Here is a 21725-nt window from a genome sequence, read left to right as displayed (position 1 = left end):
GGCTTAACCGGCTGAGCCCCCCAGGTGCCCCTTTCATTGGGGTTTTGATTTGCATTTCCCTGGCGATTAGTGATGTTGAGCATCTGACACAATGTTGAGATGGCAAAATACTACTCAAATCGACCTACGGATTCAACACAGTCCTTGTCAAAATCCCAGCTGGCTCGGGAGGGGGCCTGCCGCCTGAGCGGTTCAGTCAGTTGGGCAACCGTCTCTCCTCTGTTCTTGTGTGTGCCTGTACTCTCTCTCAAAATAAATAAACGTAAAAAAAAGGTTAAAAATACCAAAGAGGCTAGCGAGTTCACAGCTAACAGGATTCGTGGCGTATCCAGTTCCCCAATTCCTGTCATTCATTCAAAACCTATGTTTGAGCGGTTACTGTGCCGGGCACCGTGGGGGGGTGGGGTGGGGGGGGAGGGACCTTGGGATTGGAACCCTTAGGCGCATGGACTCGTGGGCCAGTAGAAATCCTCGGGCCACTTCCACACAGGCTGATCCGGCCGGCGGTGGGAACGCAGGGGAGGGGCTTGTAACTTCCGTGGTCCGGGAAGGCTTCCTGGAGGAGGCGCCACACTCAGCTCCCCCGGTTTAAGGAAGCCAGAGGTGGGGGCGGGGTGAAGTCCGGGCTGGGGGTGGTTGGGGGGGAGGGGCTCGCGGCCCTCCTCAACCTGGGAGACGGGAAGTGGCCGCCGCCCGGGGGCGGGAGCAGTCCTCGGGTACCGCCGGAGGGGGGCGGCGGGTGGGCGCGTTAAAAGGTTTGGACGTCATCCCGGGGCACAGGGGAGTCGCTCAAGATTTCGCGACAAAGCGACGTCCTGAGGACGGCTTCCGTGGCCGCGAAGGGAGCGCGGGAGGGCGGCTCCGAGGCGCGGGGCGCAGGGGCGCGGGGGGCGGGGGTCTGGGCGGGGCGGGAGGGGCCGCTCGCCCCGTCGCCGCGGAGATGTCTGTGACGTCACACAGGTCCGGCCACAGCCCCCCCCCCCCCCCCCGCCCCTTCGGGGCTCGGCGGTGACCACGCCGGGAACGAGATGGACGAGCCATTCAGAAGGTGAGTCTGCGGTGCCGGCCCTCACGCCCCGCGCGCCCGACCCTCGAATTCCGACCTGGGCGGCACTGAAGGAGCCTCGGCCGGGCCCACCTGGGTGGCGAGCCCATTGCCGGTGGCCCCACGACCGGAGGGACGACACGCCCTCGCGACGTCGGGGGCTACTTTTCCCGTCCAGCCCCAGCCCCGGCAGGGGGGGCGCAGGTGCGGGGCGCCGGGGCCTGGCCGGGGGCGCCCTCCCCGCCGCTGCTGCCCCCGCAGGGGGCCGTAGAGCCGCGTGGTCCCGGGTAGGACGCGGGTGGGCTTCCGCCAGCAAGAAGGGGCCGAGGCAGCTGGGTCCAGATCCTGCGGGGGGGGGGGGTCCGTGGGAGTGAGGACAGCCTTCCCTGGGGGGTTGGTGCCCCACCGCCTGGGTCTGGAGTCCTTGCCTTGGAGACCCCCCCTTTTTCCCCTTATGGAGGGGCAGCCAGTCTTCCAGGAGTCAGGCCTGCAGGGCAGTGAGAGCCTAGTGTGTGGTGAGGACGGAGGTGGGGGGGGACCTCCATTTCCCCCAGGCGTGACCTGTGAGGGGTTAAGAAGGGGTGCCTCCAGCCTTCCTCCAATGTGGGGAGGGGTGGGGGCCGGTGGGCGCTGGGCCATCTCTGCCCAGGGTCAGGGTCAGGGTCAGGGTCAGGGTGGGAGGGTGGCCCCGGGCTGACCCTGCTTTGCCCTCACACATGAAACAGCTTGGTGGACATGTTCCCCTCCCCCTGCAAACCCACAGGAAAATTCTAGGACACCTGGGAATTACCCTGGGGTTCGTCTGCAAAGCTACACAGGATTTCTCCAAAATGTTATCTTAACCTGTAGTTTCCTCGAGGGCAACCTGATTTAAAATAAGAAATAAAATCCCGAGGTCCTGTGCTCCAGGACCCGGAATTCTGTGAATTCCTTCAGTCTGAATAGCTGTTCTTATTTTGGCCGTAGAACTTGGTGATCTGATGGATTCTGATACAAGCCCAGGTGCTTTGGGGAGGTTGACTCACAGATACAAGGTAAAGTGAGAATTGGCTTCATCTGAAACGTTTGTGTCCTCCCCCTCCCCTCCCCCCTCTAAAGCTTGGTCAACATTGTCTGGAATGGGAATTGAGATTTTTTTTTTTAAGTAATCTTGGTGCTTAACGTGAGGCTTGCACTCATGACCCCAAGAGCAAGAGTCGCATGCTTCATGGACTGAGCCAGCCAGGTGCCCTGGAGTTACAAGTTTTTGCCTTTTTTTCAGTTGGCATAAGGAATGTGAAAAAAAAAAATCCACTGTCTTTCCTTTTTATTACAGCTCGGAATAATTGCACGAAAAAGTGGCCAAAATAATATCAAGTCTGGTAGGAAGGTGTCCATCATAAAATCTAACACTGAGGGAGGGGAAAAGGGAAAAAAAAAACCAACCCCGGGGCACCTGGGTGACTCAGCTGGTTGAGCGTCTTGATCTTGCGGTTTGTGAGTTCAAGCCCTGCATTGGGCTCGCTGCTGTCAGTGCAGGGCTTGCTTGGGATCCTCTGTCCCCCTCTTTCTCTGCCCCCCCCCCGCCCCCCCCCCTCCCAGCTTGCACTCTCTCAAAAATAAGTAAATATTAAGCATAACCGCTCAGTCGGTTAAGCGTCCGACTTCGGTTCAGGTCAGGATCTCACCGTCCATGAGTTCGAGCCCCGCGTCGGGCTCTGTGCTGACAGCTCGAAGCCTGGAGCCTGCTTTGGATTCTGTGTCTCCCTCTCTCTCTGCCGCTCCCCTGCTCATGCTCTGTCTCTTCCTGTCTCAAAAATCAATCATTTAAAAAAGTTAAAAAAAGGGCGCCTGGGTGGTTCAGTCAGTTAAGTGGCCGACTTCGGCTCAGGTCATGATCTCGCGGTCCGTGAGTTCAAGCCCCGCATCAGGCTTTGTGCTGACAGCTCGGAGCCTGGAGCCTGTTTCAGATTCTGTGTCTCCTTCTCTCTGACCCTCCCCCATTCATGCTCTGTCTCTCTCTGTCTCAAAAATAAATAAAAATAAACGTTAAAAAAAATTTTTTTTTAAAGTTTAAAAAAACATTAAAAAAAGAACACCTCTGTGATTTGTGTACCAAAGTACAGACCCTCATGCCCCCACCCCCCACCCCATCATTTAAAGGGTAGGACCTGCAGGTAGGTAAGGAGGATAATTTTCAGTCTCTGACTTCACTTTCTTTTTTTAAGTCTTTCTTTTGTTATTAAAAATTTTTTTTCAAATATTTTTGAGAGACAGAGGGGAGGGGGACAGAGGATCTGAAGCAGGCTCTGTGCTGACCGCAGAGAGCCTAGTGCGGGGCTCGAACTCCCCAACGATCATGACCTGGGTTGAAGTCGGACCCTTAACCAACTGAGCCACCCAGAGACTCCTCTGACTGCACTTGAGACTATTACACTTGAGTGAATATTTCCTGAGCACTGACCCTGGCCCAGGGACTTGTGTATGGAGATAACGAAGCTATGCCTAACAGGCATGTGTCTAAAGGACGTAGAGTGTGGGGGCCGCCTGAGGGGCTTGGTCGGTTAAGTGTCCAGCTCATGGTTTTGGCTCAGGTCACGGTCTCATGGGCTCTGCTAAAAACACGGAGCCTGTCTGGGATTCTTTCTCTCCCTCTCTGTGCCCCTCCCCCCCCCCCCCCCCCATAAATAAATAAATGTAGAAAAAAGGGACATAGAGTGTGTGTATGTGTATGTTTTGGGGGTAGTGGTGTTTATACTCTGAAGAGCAACCCTCAACAGCTTCCTGCTCTCCCAGGTTCCTGGGCCAGGAAGGGGGGCTCAGATGTTTGAAGTCTGGACCGGATCTTAGTTTCTTTCAAGCAGGTAGAAAATGAAGGCAGAGCTTCCTGTGAAATGATAGACCATGTTACCACTGCCTATCTGCACCCGAATAAAGCCAATCCGCCTAGAAACCACTTTGGGGATGGGGCACCTGGGTGGCTAGGTTGATTAAGCATCTGACTTCGGCCCAGGTCATGATCTCACAGTTTGTGGGTTCGAGCCCCACAACGGGCCCTGTGCTGGCAGTTCAGAGCCTGGAACCTGCTTCGGATTCTGTCTCCCTCTCTCTCTGCTCCTCCCCTACTCATGCTCTGTCTCTCTCTATCTCTCAAATATAAATAAACATTAAAAAAAATATCACTTTTGGGGATGTGGAGTTTGAGGATTCTTTCAGAACAAATTTTATTGCAAGGAAAGGGTGCCTGTTCTTGAACTAGAACTGTTGATATTAATATTGTTAAGAGATAACTTAAAATTTTTTAAATGTTTATTTATTTTTGAGAGAGAGAGAGAGACAGAGCGTGAACGGGGTGAGGTCAGAGCGAGAGGGAGACACAGAATTTCAAGCAGGCTCCAGGCTCAAGCTATTAGCCCAGAGCCCGACGTAGGGCTCGGAACCACAAAGAATGAGATTGTGACCTGAGCCAAAGTTGGACGCTTCACCGACTGAGCCACCCACATGCCCCAAGAGACAACTTTTATTATTTTTGATTTATTTATTTATTTATTTATTTAAAAAAATTTTTTTTTTTAACGTTTATTTATTTTTGAGAGAGACAGAGCATGAACGGGGGAGGGTCAGAGAGAGGGAGACACAGAATCTGAAACAGGCTCCAGGCTCCGGGCTGTCAGCACCGAGCCCCACGCGGGGCTCGAACTCACAGATGGCGAGATCATGACCTGAGCCGAAGTCAGCCGCTTAACCGTTGACTGAGCCACCCAGGCGCCCTGAGAGACAACTTTTAAAATGTGCTTTTCCTTTAAAGCAGAAAAGCAAAATTTACTTCAGTACTGAGATCAACTTAGTGGCCAACTTAGAACAAACCCGGTCCGAATTCTGATGACCCCACTGTGCCTCTTGATGGTGGTGGATGAGGCCTCACCGTAATTTTTCCTCCTTTTTTCCTACATCTTGAGAGTACACTCGCGGAACTCCTCTTGGCCGAAAGATCATCTTGCGTGTGTTCTGTTCCTCCTCCTTGCAGACCGGCGTGTCTGCCCGTAGGCCCCCCGCTTGGGAGCTGGCTGTCTGGACCTCACCTTGCGTTTGTAGCCCCTGCTCCTGGACTCCAGGCAGGAACCTTCAGACCCAGCTTCATTCAGCTAGGGAGTGGGCCTGACCCCCCAGGGCCACGCTTCCTGGACGTGGCTCCAGGGGCGGAGTGACAAGGGGCTCGGGACAGGTCCCAGGGAGCTTGAAGCTAAGGTTAAGGAGTCCTGGGCCTGGACCGCCCCCTCTCCTGCCCCCCCTCCCGGAGGAGGTCACCCTAGTCTCTGGGGCTTTGGATCGTTTGGGGGAGGTCTTGGCCCATCATTTTTTTTCTTCTTCCTGCCTTGTTGGCCAGCATTTAACCTTGTGATTAGAAAAATGTAAAAATGGCTCTTCATTCATTCATTCATTCATTAAAAATTTTTTATTTATTTAAAAATTTTAAAATGTTTATTTTTGAGAGAGAGTACAGGCAGGGGAGGGGCAGAGAGACAGGGAGACCCAGAATCCGAAGCAGTCTCCAGGCTCCAAGCCGTCAGCACAGAGCCCGACACGGGGCTCGAACCCACAAACCTCGAGATCATGACCTGGGCCGAAGTCGGCCGCTCAACTGACTGAGCCGCCCAGCCACCCCTTTGCTCTTTATTATCCAGTGTTTTATTAGTACACTAAAACGTTCTACTTATAAAGCAAAAATTGTAAAGCTTTGTTAGGAAAATTGGCCAAGCGTTCAATTTGTAGCAAATGTCAAATTACCACGTTGACTGTTAGCCATCTGGCAGTTGGCAAATGGGAGCTGCTGTCTGGCCTGGGACAGGGTGGCAGGTCTTAGTGGGTGGTGGTGTCAGTGTAGCTACACTGGAGACCTCAGAAGCAGGGACACCTCTTGGAGGAAAATGCACCGCTGGGCGCCCGGGGGCTCAGTCAGTTGAGCGGCCGACTCCGGCTCAGGTCATGATCTCACGGTTCCTGAGTTCAGGCCCCACGTGAGGCTCTGTGCTGACGGCTCGGAGCCTGGAGCCTGCTTCGGATTCTGGGTCTCCCTCTCTCTCTGCCCCTCCCCTGCTAGCTCTCTGTCTCTCAAAAATAAATAAACATTAAAATAAATTTAAAAAAGTAAAATTGTCCATGACCACCGGATATTAAAAAATATGCGCTTGGCCGGGGACGTAGCGGATGAGGGGGTCTGTGGGACGTGCACGCACACAGGCCTCCAGGAAATACCTGTTGAGCATCGGCCCCGTGGTCAGTGCTGTGCCAGGCTCTGGGGACACGGCTGTGGACGGAGAAGCAAAAAGTCCAGGTGACGGAGTTCGAGTCGGTTGAAAGGGGCTGCCGATCCCAGAGAGAGAGCAGGAGGGCACGGAGATTGCCAGAGTGACCGGGACCAGGGAGAAAAATGCAGTGGTGGGTGTTGTGCGCCTGCGTGAGAAGAGGCGGCGTGAGCGGGAGGTTGGGATGTGAGCTGGGGGGCCTCTAGCGAGGCCTCGTGGGAGGGGGGCCTCAGCGGAAAGACGGGTTCGAGGCGAGGGGCTCAGCCGGTGAGGGGGGACCGCCAGCCGTGGAGGGGTGGACGAGCGGAGCTGGGAGGGACCGGGAGGCCGCAGGGGGCAGGAGGGATACTGTGTGATGCCAGCCAAGCTCTAACAGCGTGGCTCTGGGCCGAGAACGTGGGGAGAAGCAATGGGATTCTGGGCCCATCTGGAAGCTGGCTGATGAACGGGACGCGGGGCTTGGAAGGCAACGGGTCGGGGCGACGGGAAGACGGTAGCTTGAGCAGCAAGATCGGCAGAGCGGCCTGTGCCTAGCCTGGAGGGCTGCGGTGGGGCAGGTTCGGGGAAGGTCAGCCGGCTGACCTTGGACAAATAAGTTGGGAGAACCTGTCAGAGATCCTGGCGAGGCCCGGACGTGCGGAGCCGGGAGGTGGAGACCAGGGTCACCAGAGGCGGGGGTGGGGCCTCGGGGCCAGGGACGTGGGTGCAGGTGCTTGTGCGTGCACGCGAGTGGGCGCGTGTGGCTGGGCAGATGCAGGGTGGGCAGCGGCACTGAGGGTTAGAGCTTAACACCCAGGACTCGCTCGAAGGTAGGGATTTGGTGGCTCTCAGGGCAGAGGTGATGACTTCTCAACTCTTCATCAGATTTTCAAACATGCAGCCCAAGGGGACGGGCTGACGTTCTCGCAGCTTCCCGGCGGGAAGGCCTTTTTTAGGACAAGCCCAGCACTGTCAGCCTGCCTTAGGCCTCACGTGCTCCCCTGAAATCATGAGCTTCCCCCACCCCCGGGAGCTGTGGGGGGACAGGCAGCGGCAGCCCTTGGGGTAAAGGGCCGAGCCTCATAGCCCTTACATCCTGTGGACAGATCACGAGATAGAGTCCTGCCCCGCCACGTGGACAAGTGCGTAGAAAGGAGCCCGCGTGGGGGCGCCTGGGTGGCTCGGTCAGTTGAGCGGCTGACTCTTGATTCCGGCTCAGGTCGTGATCCCAGGGTCGAGATTGAGCCCCACCCACATCGGGCTCCCCACTGAGCGTGGAACCTGCTTAAGATTCTCTCCTTTCTCTCTCTGCCCCTCCCCCACATTTCTTTCTGTCTCTCTCTCTCTCTCTCTCAATAAATATGTAGACATTTAAAAAAAAAAAAAAAAAGCCTGCATGTGGATCCACTCTGCACGTCCTGGGGACGCACAGGGTGGCCCACAGTCAGCATCTGGGGGACCTCGTGTATTTATTGTATAATGTTTAATGGTGGTTGTTTTTTTTTAACCACGTGCATGAAATACCTTTTCGTTAAAAAGTACGTAAGAAGCCCTTTAACACGGTGCCAACCAGCTGGTCTAGAAAACGTGGGGTTGGCACTGACCCTGGCCTGTACCTCCGTCAGAGAAAGCGAGGAGGAAAGAGGGGTCTGGTTCCTCTACTTGTTATAATTTCACTTTTTTCATACTTTTATCTGCACTTGGCCTGGAGAGAGCACTGAGAAACAGGACGTGTTCCTTCGGAGTTCAAAGTTAAGTTGCTTTGGACATGTCACAGGGACACGGGAGTCAACGGAACGAGTTCCGGCCAAAACGGGACTAAATCGCGTAGCATGTATGTAGTTATTATTTTTAAATGTTTTAGTTTTTTCAGTAATCTCTACGCTGAACGTGGGGCCGGAACTCACAACCCCGAGACCAAGAGTCACATACTCTTGCACCCCAAAAATGAAGTCGTGTTTATTATAACCCAAGTGTAAAATAAACGTGAACCCACACTGCCACGGGTGGTTGAGTAAATCGATAAACAGGTAGAAAAATCTCCCACGCGGAGGGAGCTCCGTAGACGCTCCCTGTCTGTGCGGGGGCATAAATCTCCAGTCGTTGAGTGTGGTGGCCGGCGTGACCGTGTCCCAGGAGGGCCGGGAGGGAGAAACCCGACAGGTGCCGTGCCAGCCAGGTGGCCACGGCGAGGTCCCCTGTAAAACTTGATGGTGACACCCGTGCGATGAGGGCACTGCCCCTCTGTGGGCGGCCTCCCCAAATCCACAGTCCTAGTGATTTCGGAAGAAAAACGTCAGCCGCATCCCAGTGGGGGGACATCTTACAAGACGGTCCTCAGAACCGTCCAGGTCATCAAAAGCGAGGAGAGCCTGAGGCGCTGTCACAGCCGAGAGGGGCCTAAGAGGATGTGGCCACTGAGTGGAATGTAGTGTCCTGGGTGGGACCCGGGGGCAGAAATAGGAGGCGAGGAGAAAACTAATGACATCTGAAGGAAGTCCAGACGGACTTCAGTTAATAAAGAAATTGATTTTTTAAAAATATTTAACATTTATTTTTGAGAGGCAGAGCATGAGCAGGGGAGGGGGAGAGAGAGAGAGAGAGAGATACAGAATCTGAAGCAGGCTCCAGGCTCCGAGCTGTTTGTTAGCACAGAGCCCAACACGGGGCTCGAACTCACCAACTGCGAGACCATGACCCGAGCTGAAGTCGGACGCTCAACCGACAGAGCCACCCAGACGCCCCTTAAAGAAATTGATTTTTGCTGGGAACCGTTCTAGCCTTGAAGATGCTAATGTGCCTTGTGCTCTAGGGTCTGTTTTTATCCTTTCCTGTTCCTCTGACCTTGGCCCGGAACTGGTGTGCCACGGAGCCCACTTTGGGAAGCGGGAGGTAGGCGTGCGCGTGGTGACTGTGGCGCCTCCCCTCAGGGCCTGGCGGTGCCTTCCCGCAAGGACTCTTGAAAGCGAGGGACATGAGACTCCGCGGAGGTAGGTTTGCAGCCCCTCGTGCTCTTGGTAAGTTGTTTTGTTTTTTGCTGTTCTCGCTCTTCTTTGGGTGCCTGTTGTTTTTTTAAAAAGTTGTTTTTTTAACAACCTCACACTTGGGAAAAGCTCTCGGACTCGGGTGGGTCAGTCCCCATCCCGGGCTCACGTTCTTCATCTGTTAAAGGGGGAAGACATTTGAGCTGAGTGGGTGCCCCCCCTCAACAGTCTAGAACTTTCAGTGTCCATGAATGTGTGACATTTCCTTTTTTTTTTCCCTAGATTTATCTGTGCTTTATTTCAAAAGAAATTGAAATTGTTGATAGTAGTTAGCGTAATAAAAATGAAAGCCTCAAAGAATATATTTTCCTCGTAAAATAAGATATTTTTTTTGTTTCTTTTTTTTTAAATATGAAATTTATTGTCAAATTGGTTTCCATACTGAATGTGTGACATTTCCAATGAGCTTGTTAAGACCGAGCTTCTCGGGGCAAAGGGGCTTTCCCCTCACAGAGGCGAAGCCCACGGGCTACACTCCCCGCCGCCAGCTGCCCGCGGGTTCCCTAAAACGCTTTCGGAAAACTGTAGATCTGTCTTGGGGAGGTCGCACCCATGGTGAAACCCAGCCCCGTTGGGACGCAGCTCTGACTCTGACAAATGCGTCCTACAGAGCGACCGCCATCACAGCCAAGGCACACAGTCCCACAGCTCCGGAAGGTTCCCTCCTGCCCTATTGCGGCCAAGCCCTCACCCGCCCCCAGCAACCAGTGACCTGTGCTTCGTCCCTGTGAACTTGATGTTTTGTAGCGAAGTGAAAAGCCCCCCCTGAGCGGCCCCGGCCATGGCTGGTCTGAGGTCCGGCCGGCCCGCCTGCATCAGGGCAGCGTTTGCTAGCACCAGGGCCGGCTTCCAGAAGAGGTGGAGGAACAGACCCCGTCGCTTCAAGGTGATCTCCTGCTCGCCGCCCCCTCCCCTCCTAGTGGACATGGGGGCAGGGCGGGGAGGGTGGGAGACCCCGTGTGCCCCAGACCAGGAACCCTTGCTCTGGGCCCGTACCCTCTGTGGAAGTGGTATTCTCAGCGGTTCTTGGTAACATCTTTACGGGGCTTCTCTTCTCAAGAGCAGGGGTGTTCAATCTCCTGTCCTTTGGGAGTCTGTCTATTGATGAGAAAAAGCAAGAGCTGCTTTCTCCCAGCAGCCTGGGATTAGCAAGGAGGGTTCTAGAATATCTGGTGCCAGCCCCGGGTTCTTCGAGGGACCCTGAGCAAGCAAGGCCTGGCTGTTGTCTGGGCCTCATCTGTAAAGGAAGGGGTTAGGACGGATGGTCTAGTATCTTCCATGATCTTCTGGCTTTGGGTTTAGAATAAGTTCCAGGGTTCTCTCTCCCCGATTAAATCCAGCTGCTGAATTCGCCCGCTTGCCACATTCCTGGTTCTACTCTTCCTATTCATGGCGGCCCACGTTTGCATTTTAGTCCCTCGGACCAGGGAAGTCCTTCTCGTCCACCCCCGAGGGCCGCCATCCGCCGAGTGTCCGGTGTGGCGGGAGCCGCGGGCGTGGGTTCTCTCTGCCCCTTGCTCTTGAACGCTGAGCTGCTGTCCGCCTGCCTTCATCGAAAGGATTACCGTCTGTCTTTGTCTCTTTAAATTTCCCCAGGCCAATCACAAAAAGAATCACATGGACTTAATTGAAGGTATCTGGAGAGAGGTAGGTGGTAGAATGGGCCAGCAGCCTCACTTAGAGCCTCACTTAGAGGACGGTGGAGCCCTCCCCGAATCCAAGTCCCCAGAACCAGCCACGGGCCGACCCTTCAAGGAGGCCTTTGCAAGGAGAGTGGTCTGGGACCTGCTGTGTGTGCCCTTTTCTGGTTAAGAATGGAGTTACTATATTTGAGGAGGAGCTTCACTTTGATATTTAAATGGATGTTTCCTTTTTTTTCTCCCCCCCTCCCAAAACATTTAAGTAAGAAAAAGACTCAAAGTAGTTTCCCCTGGAAGACTGACAAGGCCATAAGTTTGAGTAATTGCAATCTCAAAATTAATTAATCTCTACCCCCGGCATGGGGCTCGAACTCACATCCTGGAGATCAAGAGTGGCACATTCTACCGGCTGGGGTAGATTAAATTCAATCGAAATTAAAATCAATCTCCATGATCAGTTCGGGGATGGTGAATATTTGGTCTCATGGTGCTTTGAGGCACCAGGTCATGCTGTCCTGCCGTTCTGACCCAAACCATTCTAGCCAGGGGATAAACGTCCTATCCCGGCATCCCCTGGTTTGTAAGTATGGATGCTGTTGGCTGATTTGCAGGCCGAGACCGTTAGCCTCCCCCACACGGGTACCCCCTCGGGCCTGGGCCTTGAGGCCATCGTGGGGGGTCCCACGATGCCGGCTTTGTGAACTCCCAACAGTTCTGAGCGGTCTCTGAATCTGAAATGATTACCGTTGCCTACAGACTATGCTGTTAGCTATTTTTATTCCCTGTTTTGGGGACTCCGTAACAGCGTTGACTGTCCACAGAAGAAATGAGCTCTCTCGGGAGGTTTTCACCACCCAGGTGAGATGACCCCACGGGGGTCCCTGCATTGGCTCAGCCCCGGGGCCTTTTCTCAGGGTGTGACTGAAGCCCCGTGCGTGGTCAGTGAGAGGGGAACACCTCACCGGTCCTCACGGGGCCCTGGCGTAGCTGGGAGGGGGGGTGGTCAGCGCGGCGCTGGGAGTTACCAGGGGTGCAGCTCCCCACTGTCAGCGGGGGAAGTGACGACGGTCAGTCGCGGGGCCTTAGACTTTCCTGGAGACCCTTGCTGCCAGAGCCACTTCGGCAGGAGGGTAAAAAGCTAGAGTAAGGAATAGGAAATTCGGGTACGAGGTCAGGTCAGAAATAGGAAATTCGGGTCAAGGAATTCGGGTACGAGGTTGGGTACACGCAGTGGAGCCATGTGATAAGGGATCCAGAGAGTTCCAAGGCCCCCTGAGCCAGCGGTCACAAAGAGGCGGCCAGCTGCTGACCTGCACACGTGGCCTTTGAGGACAGAGCACGGGCACCTTTGAAAACCGTGACCACTGGACTTAAATGCTCATCTCAACCTCTTTGGGCCGCCTTGGACAGCCCTTCGTGCGGGGGTGGTGGGTGGTGAGGGGCACATGTCTGCACCCCTTGGTCAGGGAGCCTGAGGGAGGCAGGCCAGGAACAGGACTCTGGGAGGAAGTGAGCTCAGACAGCGTCCTCCCGGGCCCCTGGTGGTGTGGACCGGCCTGTGCACGGCACTGGGATAAGGGCTTTCAGTTATGGGGCTCAGATTGGGCCCCCAGTGATGGTGGACCCTCAGGCCTTTTGGATGCTATGGGGTATCTGTCTAATGCATTTTTTATTTAAAAAAAATTTTTTAATGTTTATTTTTCAGAGAAAGCGAGCGAGCAGGGGAGGGGCAAAGAGAGAGGGACACAGAATCTGAAGCAGGTGCCAGGCTCTGAGCTGTCAGCACAGAGCCTGACATGGGGCTTGAACCCACGAACTGTGAGATCATGACCTGAGCTGAAGTCAGATGCTTAACTGACTGAGCCACCCAGGCGCCCCAATTTTTTATTTTTTTAATGTTTATTTTTGAGAGTGAGTGCCAGCTGGGGAGGGGCAGAGAGAGAGGGGGACAGAGGATTCCAAGCAGGCTCCGTGCTGTCAGCACAGACCCCAAGGCAGGGTTCAAACCTGTGAACCGAGAGATCATGATCTGAGCCAAAGTCAGATGCTTAACCGGCTGAGCCACCCAGGTGCCCCTATTACTTATTTTTTTTTAAGTTTATTTATTTTGAGAGAGAGATCGAGTAGGGAAGGGGCAGAGAGAGGGAGAGACAAAGTCCCTCAGCGCAGAGCCCGACGCGGTGCTCGAACTCAAACTGTGAGATCATGACCTGGGCCAAAATCGAGTCGGACGCTTAACTGATGGAGCCACCCGGGTGCCCATCTAATGCATGTTTAACAATTGCAAGGCAGATATGCAAAATTTGCCACCATCAGTGATGGAAAGAGGAACTTCTGCGCGTGAGAAGTGTGTGGTGCTTTACCCTGGTAGAAATTGCTAATTGGCTCAGAAATAAACGATGTCGTCAGTTTTTAGATCCTTACGACGGCCAGTCTTCGGAAGATACCCCCAGCCATTCTGTCTACGGTCTCAGCACCTGTTGTCCGGGCGACGTGACCTGTATTGTGCCTTCACACGCACCGAAGTCCAGGAGTCCGGGAGAGGTCCGCGTAGAAGATCCTCTCTCCTCAAAAATCCCAGACCGCCTCCTCAAAGCTGCCAGCTGGGGCCCTGCGTCCCCGGAGGCCGACGACGTGGACATGTGGCCTGTCGAGGCCAGCGGCCCTGAGGCGCCAGGGTGGCCAGCCGGGCCGTCCGGAGCCCCAGAGGACCGGAGAATGACGGAGGAGGGGTGGCCCAGGGCAGCCGGTCCCCTCCTCCCTGCCGCGGAGCCCTCTGAGCCCGGCAGACACACGCAGGGCAGGACCAGAGGGTCCCGGCCGCCTCCCAGACTTGGGAGTGAGAAGGACAAGGGGCCCGAGCTCATCCTCTTCAAGAGGAAACTGGAACTCTTACTCGCAGAGCCCGAGAAAAGGAAGAGGAAGAAGCAGTATGTGGCCTAGACCGAGGTGAGCGGAGTTGGCTCGGGAAGGAGGTGCCCGTTGGCCACAGCCAACGCTGACGGACTCGTATCAATGGAACACTTGCCCTTGGTGTGTCTTAAACAATGCACACCTGGGTGCCCACCTGTTTGCTTACAAACGGGTTTCCGGTGGAGGAAAGGTCCTGTGTGGCCCTCGTGGAACCCACTTCCCGAGTCCGAGCATTTCTTGACTTTTACTAAATATTTATGCGTCGGTGGAACAATTTTTTTAAAAAACCCGAATTCGTGGTACCCGTTGTTCTCCTCCCTGCTGGCGCATCTGCTGAGGGGGGTGGGGGATGGGATGGACAGAGGAGGGGCTCTGGGGGTTGCTGACACAACAAGGTAAGGATATTTAGGATGACACACCGGTGGATTCTGGTGTGAACTGCCCACCCGGCACCCTGACCAGCTGCCTCCGGTGTCCCCGTTTCTGTTCCTCTGTCACTGTTCACAAAGGGTTTTCTGAGCAGTTGGTTTTGGCTGTTGACACCGTCATGGTCTTGACGTGTTTTTTTTAATTTAATTTATAAATGTTTATTTTTGAGGGACCGGGGCAGAGAGAGAAGGAGACAGAATCTGAAGCAGGGTCCGGACTCTGAGCTGTCGGCACAGAGCCTGACGTGGGGCTCAAACCCATGAACTGCGAGATCATGACCTGAGCCAACGTCGGACGCTTAACCGACTGAGCCACTCAGGCGCCCCCTTCTTGACGTGCCACTTAAAAACAGTGGGGTGGCAGTGGCTCTTTTATGGCTCTCTTACCCTTTCCCAGTTTCTGGGCGTTTGCTCACTGAGCCTTTTCTTCCCCAGCAGGCATGAACTGAGCACAAGCCTGGCGCCAGTGCCGGGTGGCCGCTGCCCACACGCCCCGGGACCCCCAGGACCGTGCTGTTCCCAAGTGCCAATAAAGGGAAGCCCGAGGAGAAGAGCGCTTGTTCCTGCGGGTGGGCGGGGCGCCGGGGTGCGAGGTGGGTAACGGGGGGCCGGCCCGGGCACAGGCGCGCCGCTGTCCCGGCTCCGGGGCCCTCTGGCCTGTGTGCCAGCGCTGCTCGCTAAGGAGGAGTAGCGCCGTGGCCACTCTTCGGCCCGACCCTCCCGACTGGACGGTGAGCGGGTGGTCCCAGAGGTGGGGTTTCCCCCCCCACCGAGGCCCCCACAGGCCGGGCTTGCAGTGGGGTGAGGCTCAGAGGCCCTGGGGCCCAGGACGGTCACACTGGGCTTTCGGGGGCAGCAGGCAGGCGTCCAGTAGGTGCAGCGGCTCCCGCTCAGGGCTGGCGTCCGGTCCTCCCTGTTCAGGAACTTGCTCTGTGCCGGGAGGGCACGGCTGCTCTCGTGCTTGGGACCGTCACCTGTGTGTGCTGGGTGGGCAGAGGAGGTAGGCGGGACAGACGCCCATGGCGGCCTTTCTGTGGGCTCCCCTCATCCGTCCTTGGGCCTGGTCCCAGCCTATAGCCCTGTTCGGGAATACCGCTGCAGAAAAACTAAGAAACCTTATTTATCGGTTCAGAGAAGAACATTTAAAATGGACCTCAATTTTCAATCAAATAGAACTTTGGACTGCAAGGCGGCTTTCCCAGGATCCCTGATAGACCATTCCAGAACCGGGCGGGGAGGAGACTGGTTGCCAAGCCCTGGGGATGTTTGGAGCCTGGCAGTTGCCCAGAAGAGGTCGGGGCGGTGTCCGGGACAGGCGCCTAGGCACCCACTCAGACCCGGCTCCTTACCCGGCTGGTGGTTGAGCCCTGCTCATGGGGGGGGCCCGGCAGCAAGAATAGGCTCTTGTCATTGGGGGGGGGGGGGGGGGGGGGGGGGCTGTGCTCAGGCTCAGCTGGTCGCTGATCAACCCTAGGAGCTGCCATAAGGCACTCAACCCAGTTTCACAAGGAGCCCACATGCATCACGTCCGGTGTGAACAGCGAGCAGTTGGTGGGAACCAGCTGCTTCCCTGGGGTGTGTGGGGGTAGACACGGGATGGGTGGAGGCTGGCTGGGGGCGTCGGCACCCTCACGTGACACAGAAACCACCCGAGGGGTCGTGAGCAGGCCCAAGCCTGCAGGGTGCTAAGTCAGGATGGCCAGAACTGCTCTAGGCACGGGGAGTTGTTTTGGTGTCTGCGAAGGGCCCCCACTTTCCACGCCGGGAGGAGAGGGGGACAGAAGAGGCGAGAGCTGGATCGCGCTTAGTGTTTTATTCCCGAGCAAACCAGGCTACGGACCCTCCCAAGCACACAACCGAGTCCTTCCTCTTCCCGCCGTCCCGTCCCTCAGCCTCCAGTCCGCTTCCTCCAACCTCGAACCGACGACTTTCCTGTGACAAGTCCGCTCCTTCCGAACGGTTTAATGACGAAGAAACGTTAAATAGTTACTACAGAAAAGGGACCAGGAGTCGGGTTTCACTCCGTGCAGAGGACGGCGACGCCACGCTCGTAGAAGCTACGTGGATCCTCCTTGGTGGCGATCTCAAAATCGACCGTGAAGATGAGGTCCGCACGGGTGAAGTTCAGGTAGACGGGCAGGGTCACCTGGGGGGGAGGGCAGGGCCTTACTGCCAGCTTCGGGAGAGGCAGGACACCGCGGGCACGGTGGACAGTGGCCCTGGTGATGGGGCGGCTTGCCTCTGCGTGGCCCTGGGGTCCTAGTGACGAGCTGGCCCCGGGGGAAGGGGGGCGATGGCTGCACCTGATCACTCGAGGCTGTGCGCACGGCCCCTGCCAACCCCAGGACAGGAAGGGGCCGCTTACCACGTTAGCCTTTCTCTCTGCGTTGGTCTGCTTGAGCCAGCGCAGCTGCGTCAGGGGGAGGACCGTGGAGATGGCGTGGGACAGCGACAGCTTGTTGTTATTGCACGTGGCCCCCTGGAGCTTCAACCCTGCGGGGAGAAGTCAGGCCCTGTCACCCGTGGGAAAGGCTGCCCGAATCTGTGACACCGCGCCCGGCCCTGGCGTGCTGCCTCCCGCGACCTCAGACACGGACTGGGAGCCACACCGGCACCCGACCTGGACCCCGACTCACCCGTGACCCCAAAGCTGCAGGCATCGAGGGTGGCACTCTGGGACGTGGTGACGTTGACTTCCAGGCAGAGCTCCTCCAAGGACCAGCTGTTGGCCTGGGCCACGTACTGCCTGGTGGCGGTGATGTAGGCCTCGGGCACGAACAGGCCGCCCAGGCACACGTGGATGTTCTGCGGGAAGGAGGGGCCCCCGTGAGCGGCGAGCACCAGCCGCAGGGGATCTGTGCCTGTCCCCGAGCGGTCCCGGGGCTGCCCCTCCCCCGTGCCACTTAGGAGCCGCTCCCCACCTTCAGCTCCTTCGCGCCGCCAGACGCAGCCGCCAGAGAGATGTTCTGTAGCTGTTTGATCCTCTCGCTGAAGTCGGCCACCCACTGGATGACGGTCATGCCCGCGGGCACCGTGTAGTGGGACCAGCTCCGAGGCAAGATCCCTGCGAGCGAGGTGACCCAGGCTCGGTTCTGACATCCCCGGCACAGGTGCTCGGACCTGCCAGAGCTCGCCTGTTTCCCCAGCCGCGCCTGCGCGCGAGCACTCCGCCCGCCCCCTCCCCACACCGTCTCCTGTCCTGGCTGGGCCCGCACCACCTCTGCCCTGTTCAGTCCAGTGTGGCTGACGGGGTGTACATGGAGGACCCCAGTGGCCCCAAGGGACACCGCAGCTGCTAACCCCCATCACGGAAGGGGCTGGGCGTCACCGATAGGTCAGGCTCTTGAGACATCTGGGTGTTCGCTCCCTGTATCCTTCACGTCCCCCACTTTTCCTCTGTGGTGGCCACCCTCCTGAAGACGGTAAAGATCTTCGGGAACGTTCAGGGCCCAGCAAGTAGGGAAAACAAATTCTTGGGCCCTTCGAAGCCCGACCCCCAGCTGCCCTCACAGGCAGGTCTGTGCAGATGGCAACGTGTGCGAGGCCGGGCGGGACCTGCCGACGCCGGAGGGCAGCAGCCACCTGGCCCCGGTGCGCCCTGCTCGGCGCCCCGTGAGGCGGACGTGGGGGGCCGGGCCCCGGGGCACGCCGGGAGGGCCAGTACCTTTGACCAGCTCGTTTATGAGCGTGCGCAGGTAGTTGGTCTGCTTCTTCTTCCCTTCACACACTTGGACGACGTCCGCGAGGTCCTGGCGAACGTCCTGAAGTAGCTTAGCCCCCATCTTCACTTCTCTCTCAAAGAACCTGAACAAGGGGTCCTAAAATTGTTCAAAGACACGGGAAGGCCAGGGTGAAGGGGAGAGTCCGGGAGAGGCCCCCTCTCCCGTGGGAGGGAGGCCCGTCCACACCAGGTCCCCCGCGGGGAGCCCGGGAGCTCACGGCTTCGCCTGAGCTCGCCCTGGGCCCGGGCCTCGGGTGAAGCTGGCCAGAAGCCTGCCGCGGGCCGGGCCCTGGAACCGCCGGCCCGGCGTGCGCGGACGGACCACCTCGTAGAGCGCTTCTGGCCGGCTCCACGGGGTCGCCCCCTCTCGCCTGAACCTGAGCCCGGGGGCCCGCTGGGACTACACTGAGCTCCGTCCGTCCAGCCCTCCGGGGCCACAGCCGCCAAGGGGCGGCCCCGCCCACTGCCGGCACCTTGATGTTCTCCACCGTCCGCTTGAGGTGGCTCAGCGTCTGGGGGATGAGGTGCAGCCAGTTGGACGCGGTGGTGTGCAGGGTCCTCATCCAGGCGGGCCGGCCGTCGGACGTGGAGTCCGTCCTGGCCTTCTTCTCCGTCTCGGCGTAGGCCAGGTCATCCTCGTCCTCCAGCATCTGCATCTTCAGCATCTTGCTGATCATGTCCACGCCTGGGCCGCCAGCCCACCGGTGACGGAGGGAGGGGGACGGGCGGGAGATCAGAGGAAGAAGGATTTGAATGCAGAGGCCACAGAACACGTCTACCCGTGAGGTACGAGTGAGGACGCGTTTCTGAAGCTCAGAAAGCGGCCGGGCCAAAAGGTGAGGTGGCAGATGCAGTGGAAAGCTGCCGCCACATCCGGTCACGGCTGCTGGGGCTGAACCGGCAGCCTGAGCGCCGAAGACGAGAGCGAGGCTGCTCGAAGACTCGGAGCTCACCGTGAGGCTGGCAGAGCCCCGACCGAGGCTGCAGAGGGGCGGGCTCTGGGGCATGCCAGGCGCCAGCCGGGAAGGCTGCTGCGCTGCTAACTCCGTGTGCCCTGGGCCGTCTGCCCCCCTGCTCCACCTCAAACACCGGCCCCCGTCCCGTTAAAGTCTGGCCTCACCCCCGCCCTCACGGGGTCCCAGAGTGCTCGAAGTCCAGTTCCTGAGCGGCACTGAAGGCCGGACCAGAGAGGACAGGCCGGCACGGGCTCCCATGTGGGGTGGGCACCAGCCAAGCCTTCAGGGCTACCTGAAGGTGGGACTGGGTGTGACCAGCAGAGGGCTGGAGTGACGGCGGGAGCTTGTTAGTACAGGGACAGGGAGGGCATTCCGGCCAGCCAGGGTGAGCGACAAATCCTACAAACCAGTCCCGTCATGGGAGCCAAGTAGGGCTCGCAGCGGGTGCCCTGGGTGTTAATACCCTACGTGATCTCATCTCAGTACGGGCTGTCGTACAACAGAGCACTCGGGCCCAACCCTGGACCTGCCAGGACCTGCCCTGCACCGAGGCCTCGAACTCGCACAGCAGGCCAGCGTCTCGTCTCGGTGGCTTACAGGACCTCTGCCACCTCGTGGGGGTGGGGTAGCCTGGCATGCCTTCAAAGTTGTCCTCAGAGAGCAAGCCTGGTAAGTAGGGGTTCTTGTGCAGAGCTGGGGAGATGGCCCGAAGGGAACTGTCTGATCCTGTCCCCTCAGCTACCTGTGTGAGTTTGGGGAAATCACAAGTTCTTTCTGGGCCCGGTTCCCATAAAGAGAAGTCTGGGTTAGATCAGCCGTTCATAAGGTTGCAGACACAGCAGCTGCCCGGAGGGCTTGTTGGAGCAGGGGGCTGGGCCCCCACTTCCCACTGCAGAGGTCTGAGGCAGGTCCTGAGACTCTGCATTTCTAAGAAATTCCAATGAGGTTAATGCTGCTGAGAACCATACTTTGAAAACCTCTGCGTTAGCTATTTCTTGAATACTCTTGGGAAAAAAAGGAGAAAGAAAAAGCTTCTAAGGAGTATCCTAATAAAAACTAACGGTTTTAAAACTTCACATAATACCAGGTGCCTTTTGACTCTTTTAGGCAAAACAGAAGAAATCATGTCTGAATGTAAGCTGATGCCCTAGATGTAACTTCCAGACCTCATTGACCGAAACACCAAGTTTTGTCCAGAGCCGAGCCTAGACTGCAGGGGAGGCACCAGCTGGGACCCACTCCAGTTCCCGTGCCTCCCCAGGGACGGAGCCAGGAGGGGCCAGGATCGGAAGGGCCAGCGGAGGGAGGGGGCAGGCCGAGGCCTGAGGCCTGACCTGGTCGGCACAGGGAAGGGGCTGCCCGTGGGGTACCCACCCTGGGTAGTGAGTAGGACTCTCTCCGCGTTGTTGGGCAGGCCCAGCCAGGAGGGCGTCTGCGTGTCGGGGAGCAGCTCCACCCACTGCACGAACTCCTCTCGCCTAGAAAAGCAGCACGTTGGGAAATGCCACCCTGGGTGACGCCGGGGACTGCCGGGCACGGCTGGGGTCTGGGTCACAGGAGGTAGGCTTGTACCTGATGCCGTCGGGCATTTGAATGTCTTTGTGCCCGTCGACCTTGCAGGCCAGCTTAAATTCGCTATCGAAACTCTTCGTCGTGAACAGACGCTCCAGGAAAGTGTTAAGCAGACGCTGATCGAACTCGTTGTCCACCCGCCCGCCGTAGATGGACTGGGCCATCAAGGTCTTCAGAGCGGACCACGGGATCTTGTCTGGTGAGATGTTCTGCCTGCCCTGTGTGAGGAAAGGTGGGTTTGTGGGGGCAGGTCGGAGGGGAACTGGCACACCAGGTCCCTCTGTTGGTGGGGTCAGTCCTTCCTCACACCCACATCGAACACGACCCCCACCGTCGGCCACCACAGCCGTGCGCGCTCCCGAGCGTCCCCTCCCATCTGACACGGCAGCCCGCACTTGCCTTTGCCGTGTCATCCAGCCACGTGTCTACCGTGTCGCAGGCTGACCGCAGGTCAGACTCCCCAAATTCATACTTCTTTGACCACCCCAGGGGTGCGTATCGTAAGCGTTCTTGGATGATGGCGTGGAACCAGGCCAGCAGGAAGTATAAGCGAGCACGCTCATTGGGAGACTGGGTGAGGAAGGTTATCAAAGACGGAACCCTTAGAAAGCAACATCCTTTCCAAGAAAACAGTGCAGCTTCTCTAACAAAGTTTTAAGAAGAGCTTTTTGGGGGAGCCCAGGGGGCTCAGTCCATTGAGCATCCGACTTGGGCTCAGGTCGTGATCTCGCGGTTTGTGGGTTCGAGCCCCACGTCGGGCTCTGTGCTGACAGCTCAGAGCCTGGAGCCTGCTTCCGATTCTGTGTCTCCCTCTCTCTCTGCCCCTCCCCCGCTTGTGCTCTGTCTCTCTTTCAAAAATAAAAAGAGCTTTTCACCCTGAACCACACTGAACTTTAGGGCTTCTGACGCAGTACCGTTAACACTAATACCGTTGCCAGAAATTAAGTGCTAGTTTTCCTGTTAATTAAGATGTAATCCAATAACGCTGTAAAGATAAATTATTCAACTGTAGAAAATGATACAGAAAACAAATCTAAAATGGTCAGAAAAGGGGGATTATAGCACAAAATGAAATAGTACTTCAGAATTCCTCTCCTCCTGCCCACGAGCTTGGTCTTTGGCGCCTCGGAGGGCACTGCCCA

At 57.1% G+C, this 21725-nt stretch overlaps 1 protein-coding gene and 1 long non-coding RNA gene across 6 annotated transcripts in view; one reads left to right on the top strand and one right to left on the bottom strand.

Moving 5' to 3' along the window:
- The first annotated feature begins 972 nt into the window (after positions 1-972).
- LOC102954783 lies at positions 973-14885 on the top strand. 5 transcript variants are annotated; one of them, XR_006219099.1, is made up of 7 exons: positions 973-1048; positions 2012-2079; positions 9240-9299; positions 9964-10239; positions 10950-11000; positions 13403-13942; positions 14773-14885. It is a non-coding gene; the product is annotated as an uncharacterized LOC102954783 (long non-coding RNA). The 5 variants fall into 5 exon arrangements; XR_006219101.1 differs by having other exon boundaries at positions 14770-14885; XR_006219100.1 differs by having other exon boundaries at positions 9240-9326.
- A 1247-nt stretch (positions 14886-16132) lies between these two features.
- Positions 16133-21725, bottom strand: part of DYNC1H1 (dynein cytoplasmic 1 heavy chain 1) — a 76930-nt gene continuing 71337 nt past the window's right edge. The window contains exons 70-78 of the mRNA XM_042990573.1: positions 20983-21153; positions 20584-20801; positions 20386-20489; positions 18529-18740; positions 17999-18152; positions 17256-17398; positions 16971-17139; positions 16700-16827; positions 16133-16480 (exon numbers count right to left, since the gene is read on the bottom strand). Coding sequence (XP_042846507.1) covers positions 16352-16480; positions 16700-16827; positions 16971-17139; positions 17256-17398; positions 17999-18152; positions 18529-18740; positions 20386-20489; positions 20584-20801; positions 20983-21153 — 1428 coding nt within the window. The 3' untranslated portion in view covers positions 16133-16351. The remainder of the gene's footprint in view (positions 16481-16699; positions 16828-16970; positions 17140-17255; positions 17399-17998; positions 18153-18528; positions 18741-20385; positions 20490-20583; positions 20802-20982; positions 21154-21725) is intronic.

This window comes from Panthera tigris, chromosome B3, assembly GCF_018350195.1.
Source record: "Panthera tigris isolate Pti1 chromosome B3, P.tigris_Pti1_mat1.1, whole genome shotgun sequence".
NCBI lineage: Eukaryota > Metazoa > Chordata > Mammalia > Carnivora > Felidae > Panthera > Panthera tigris.
This window is presented reverse-complemented; position numbering and strand designations above follow the sequence as displayed.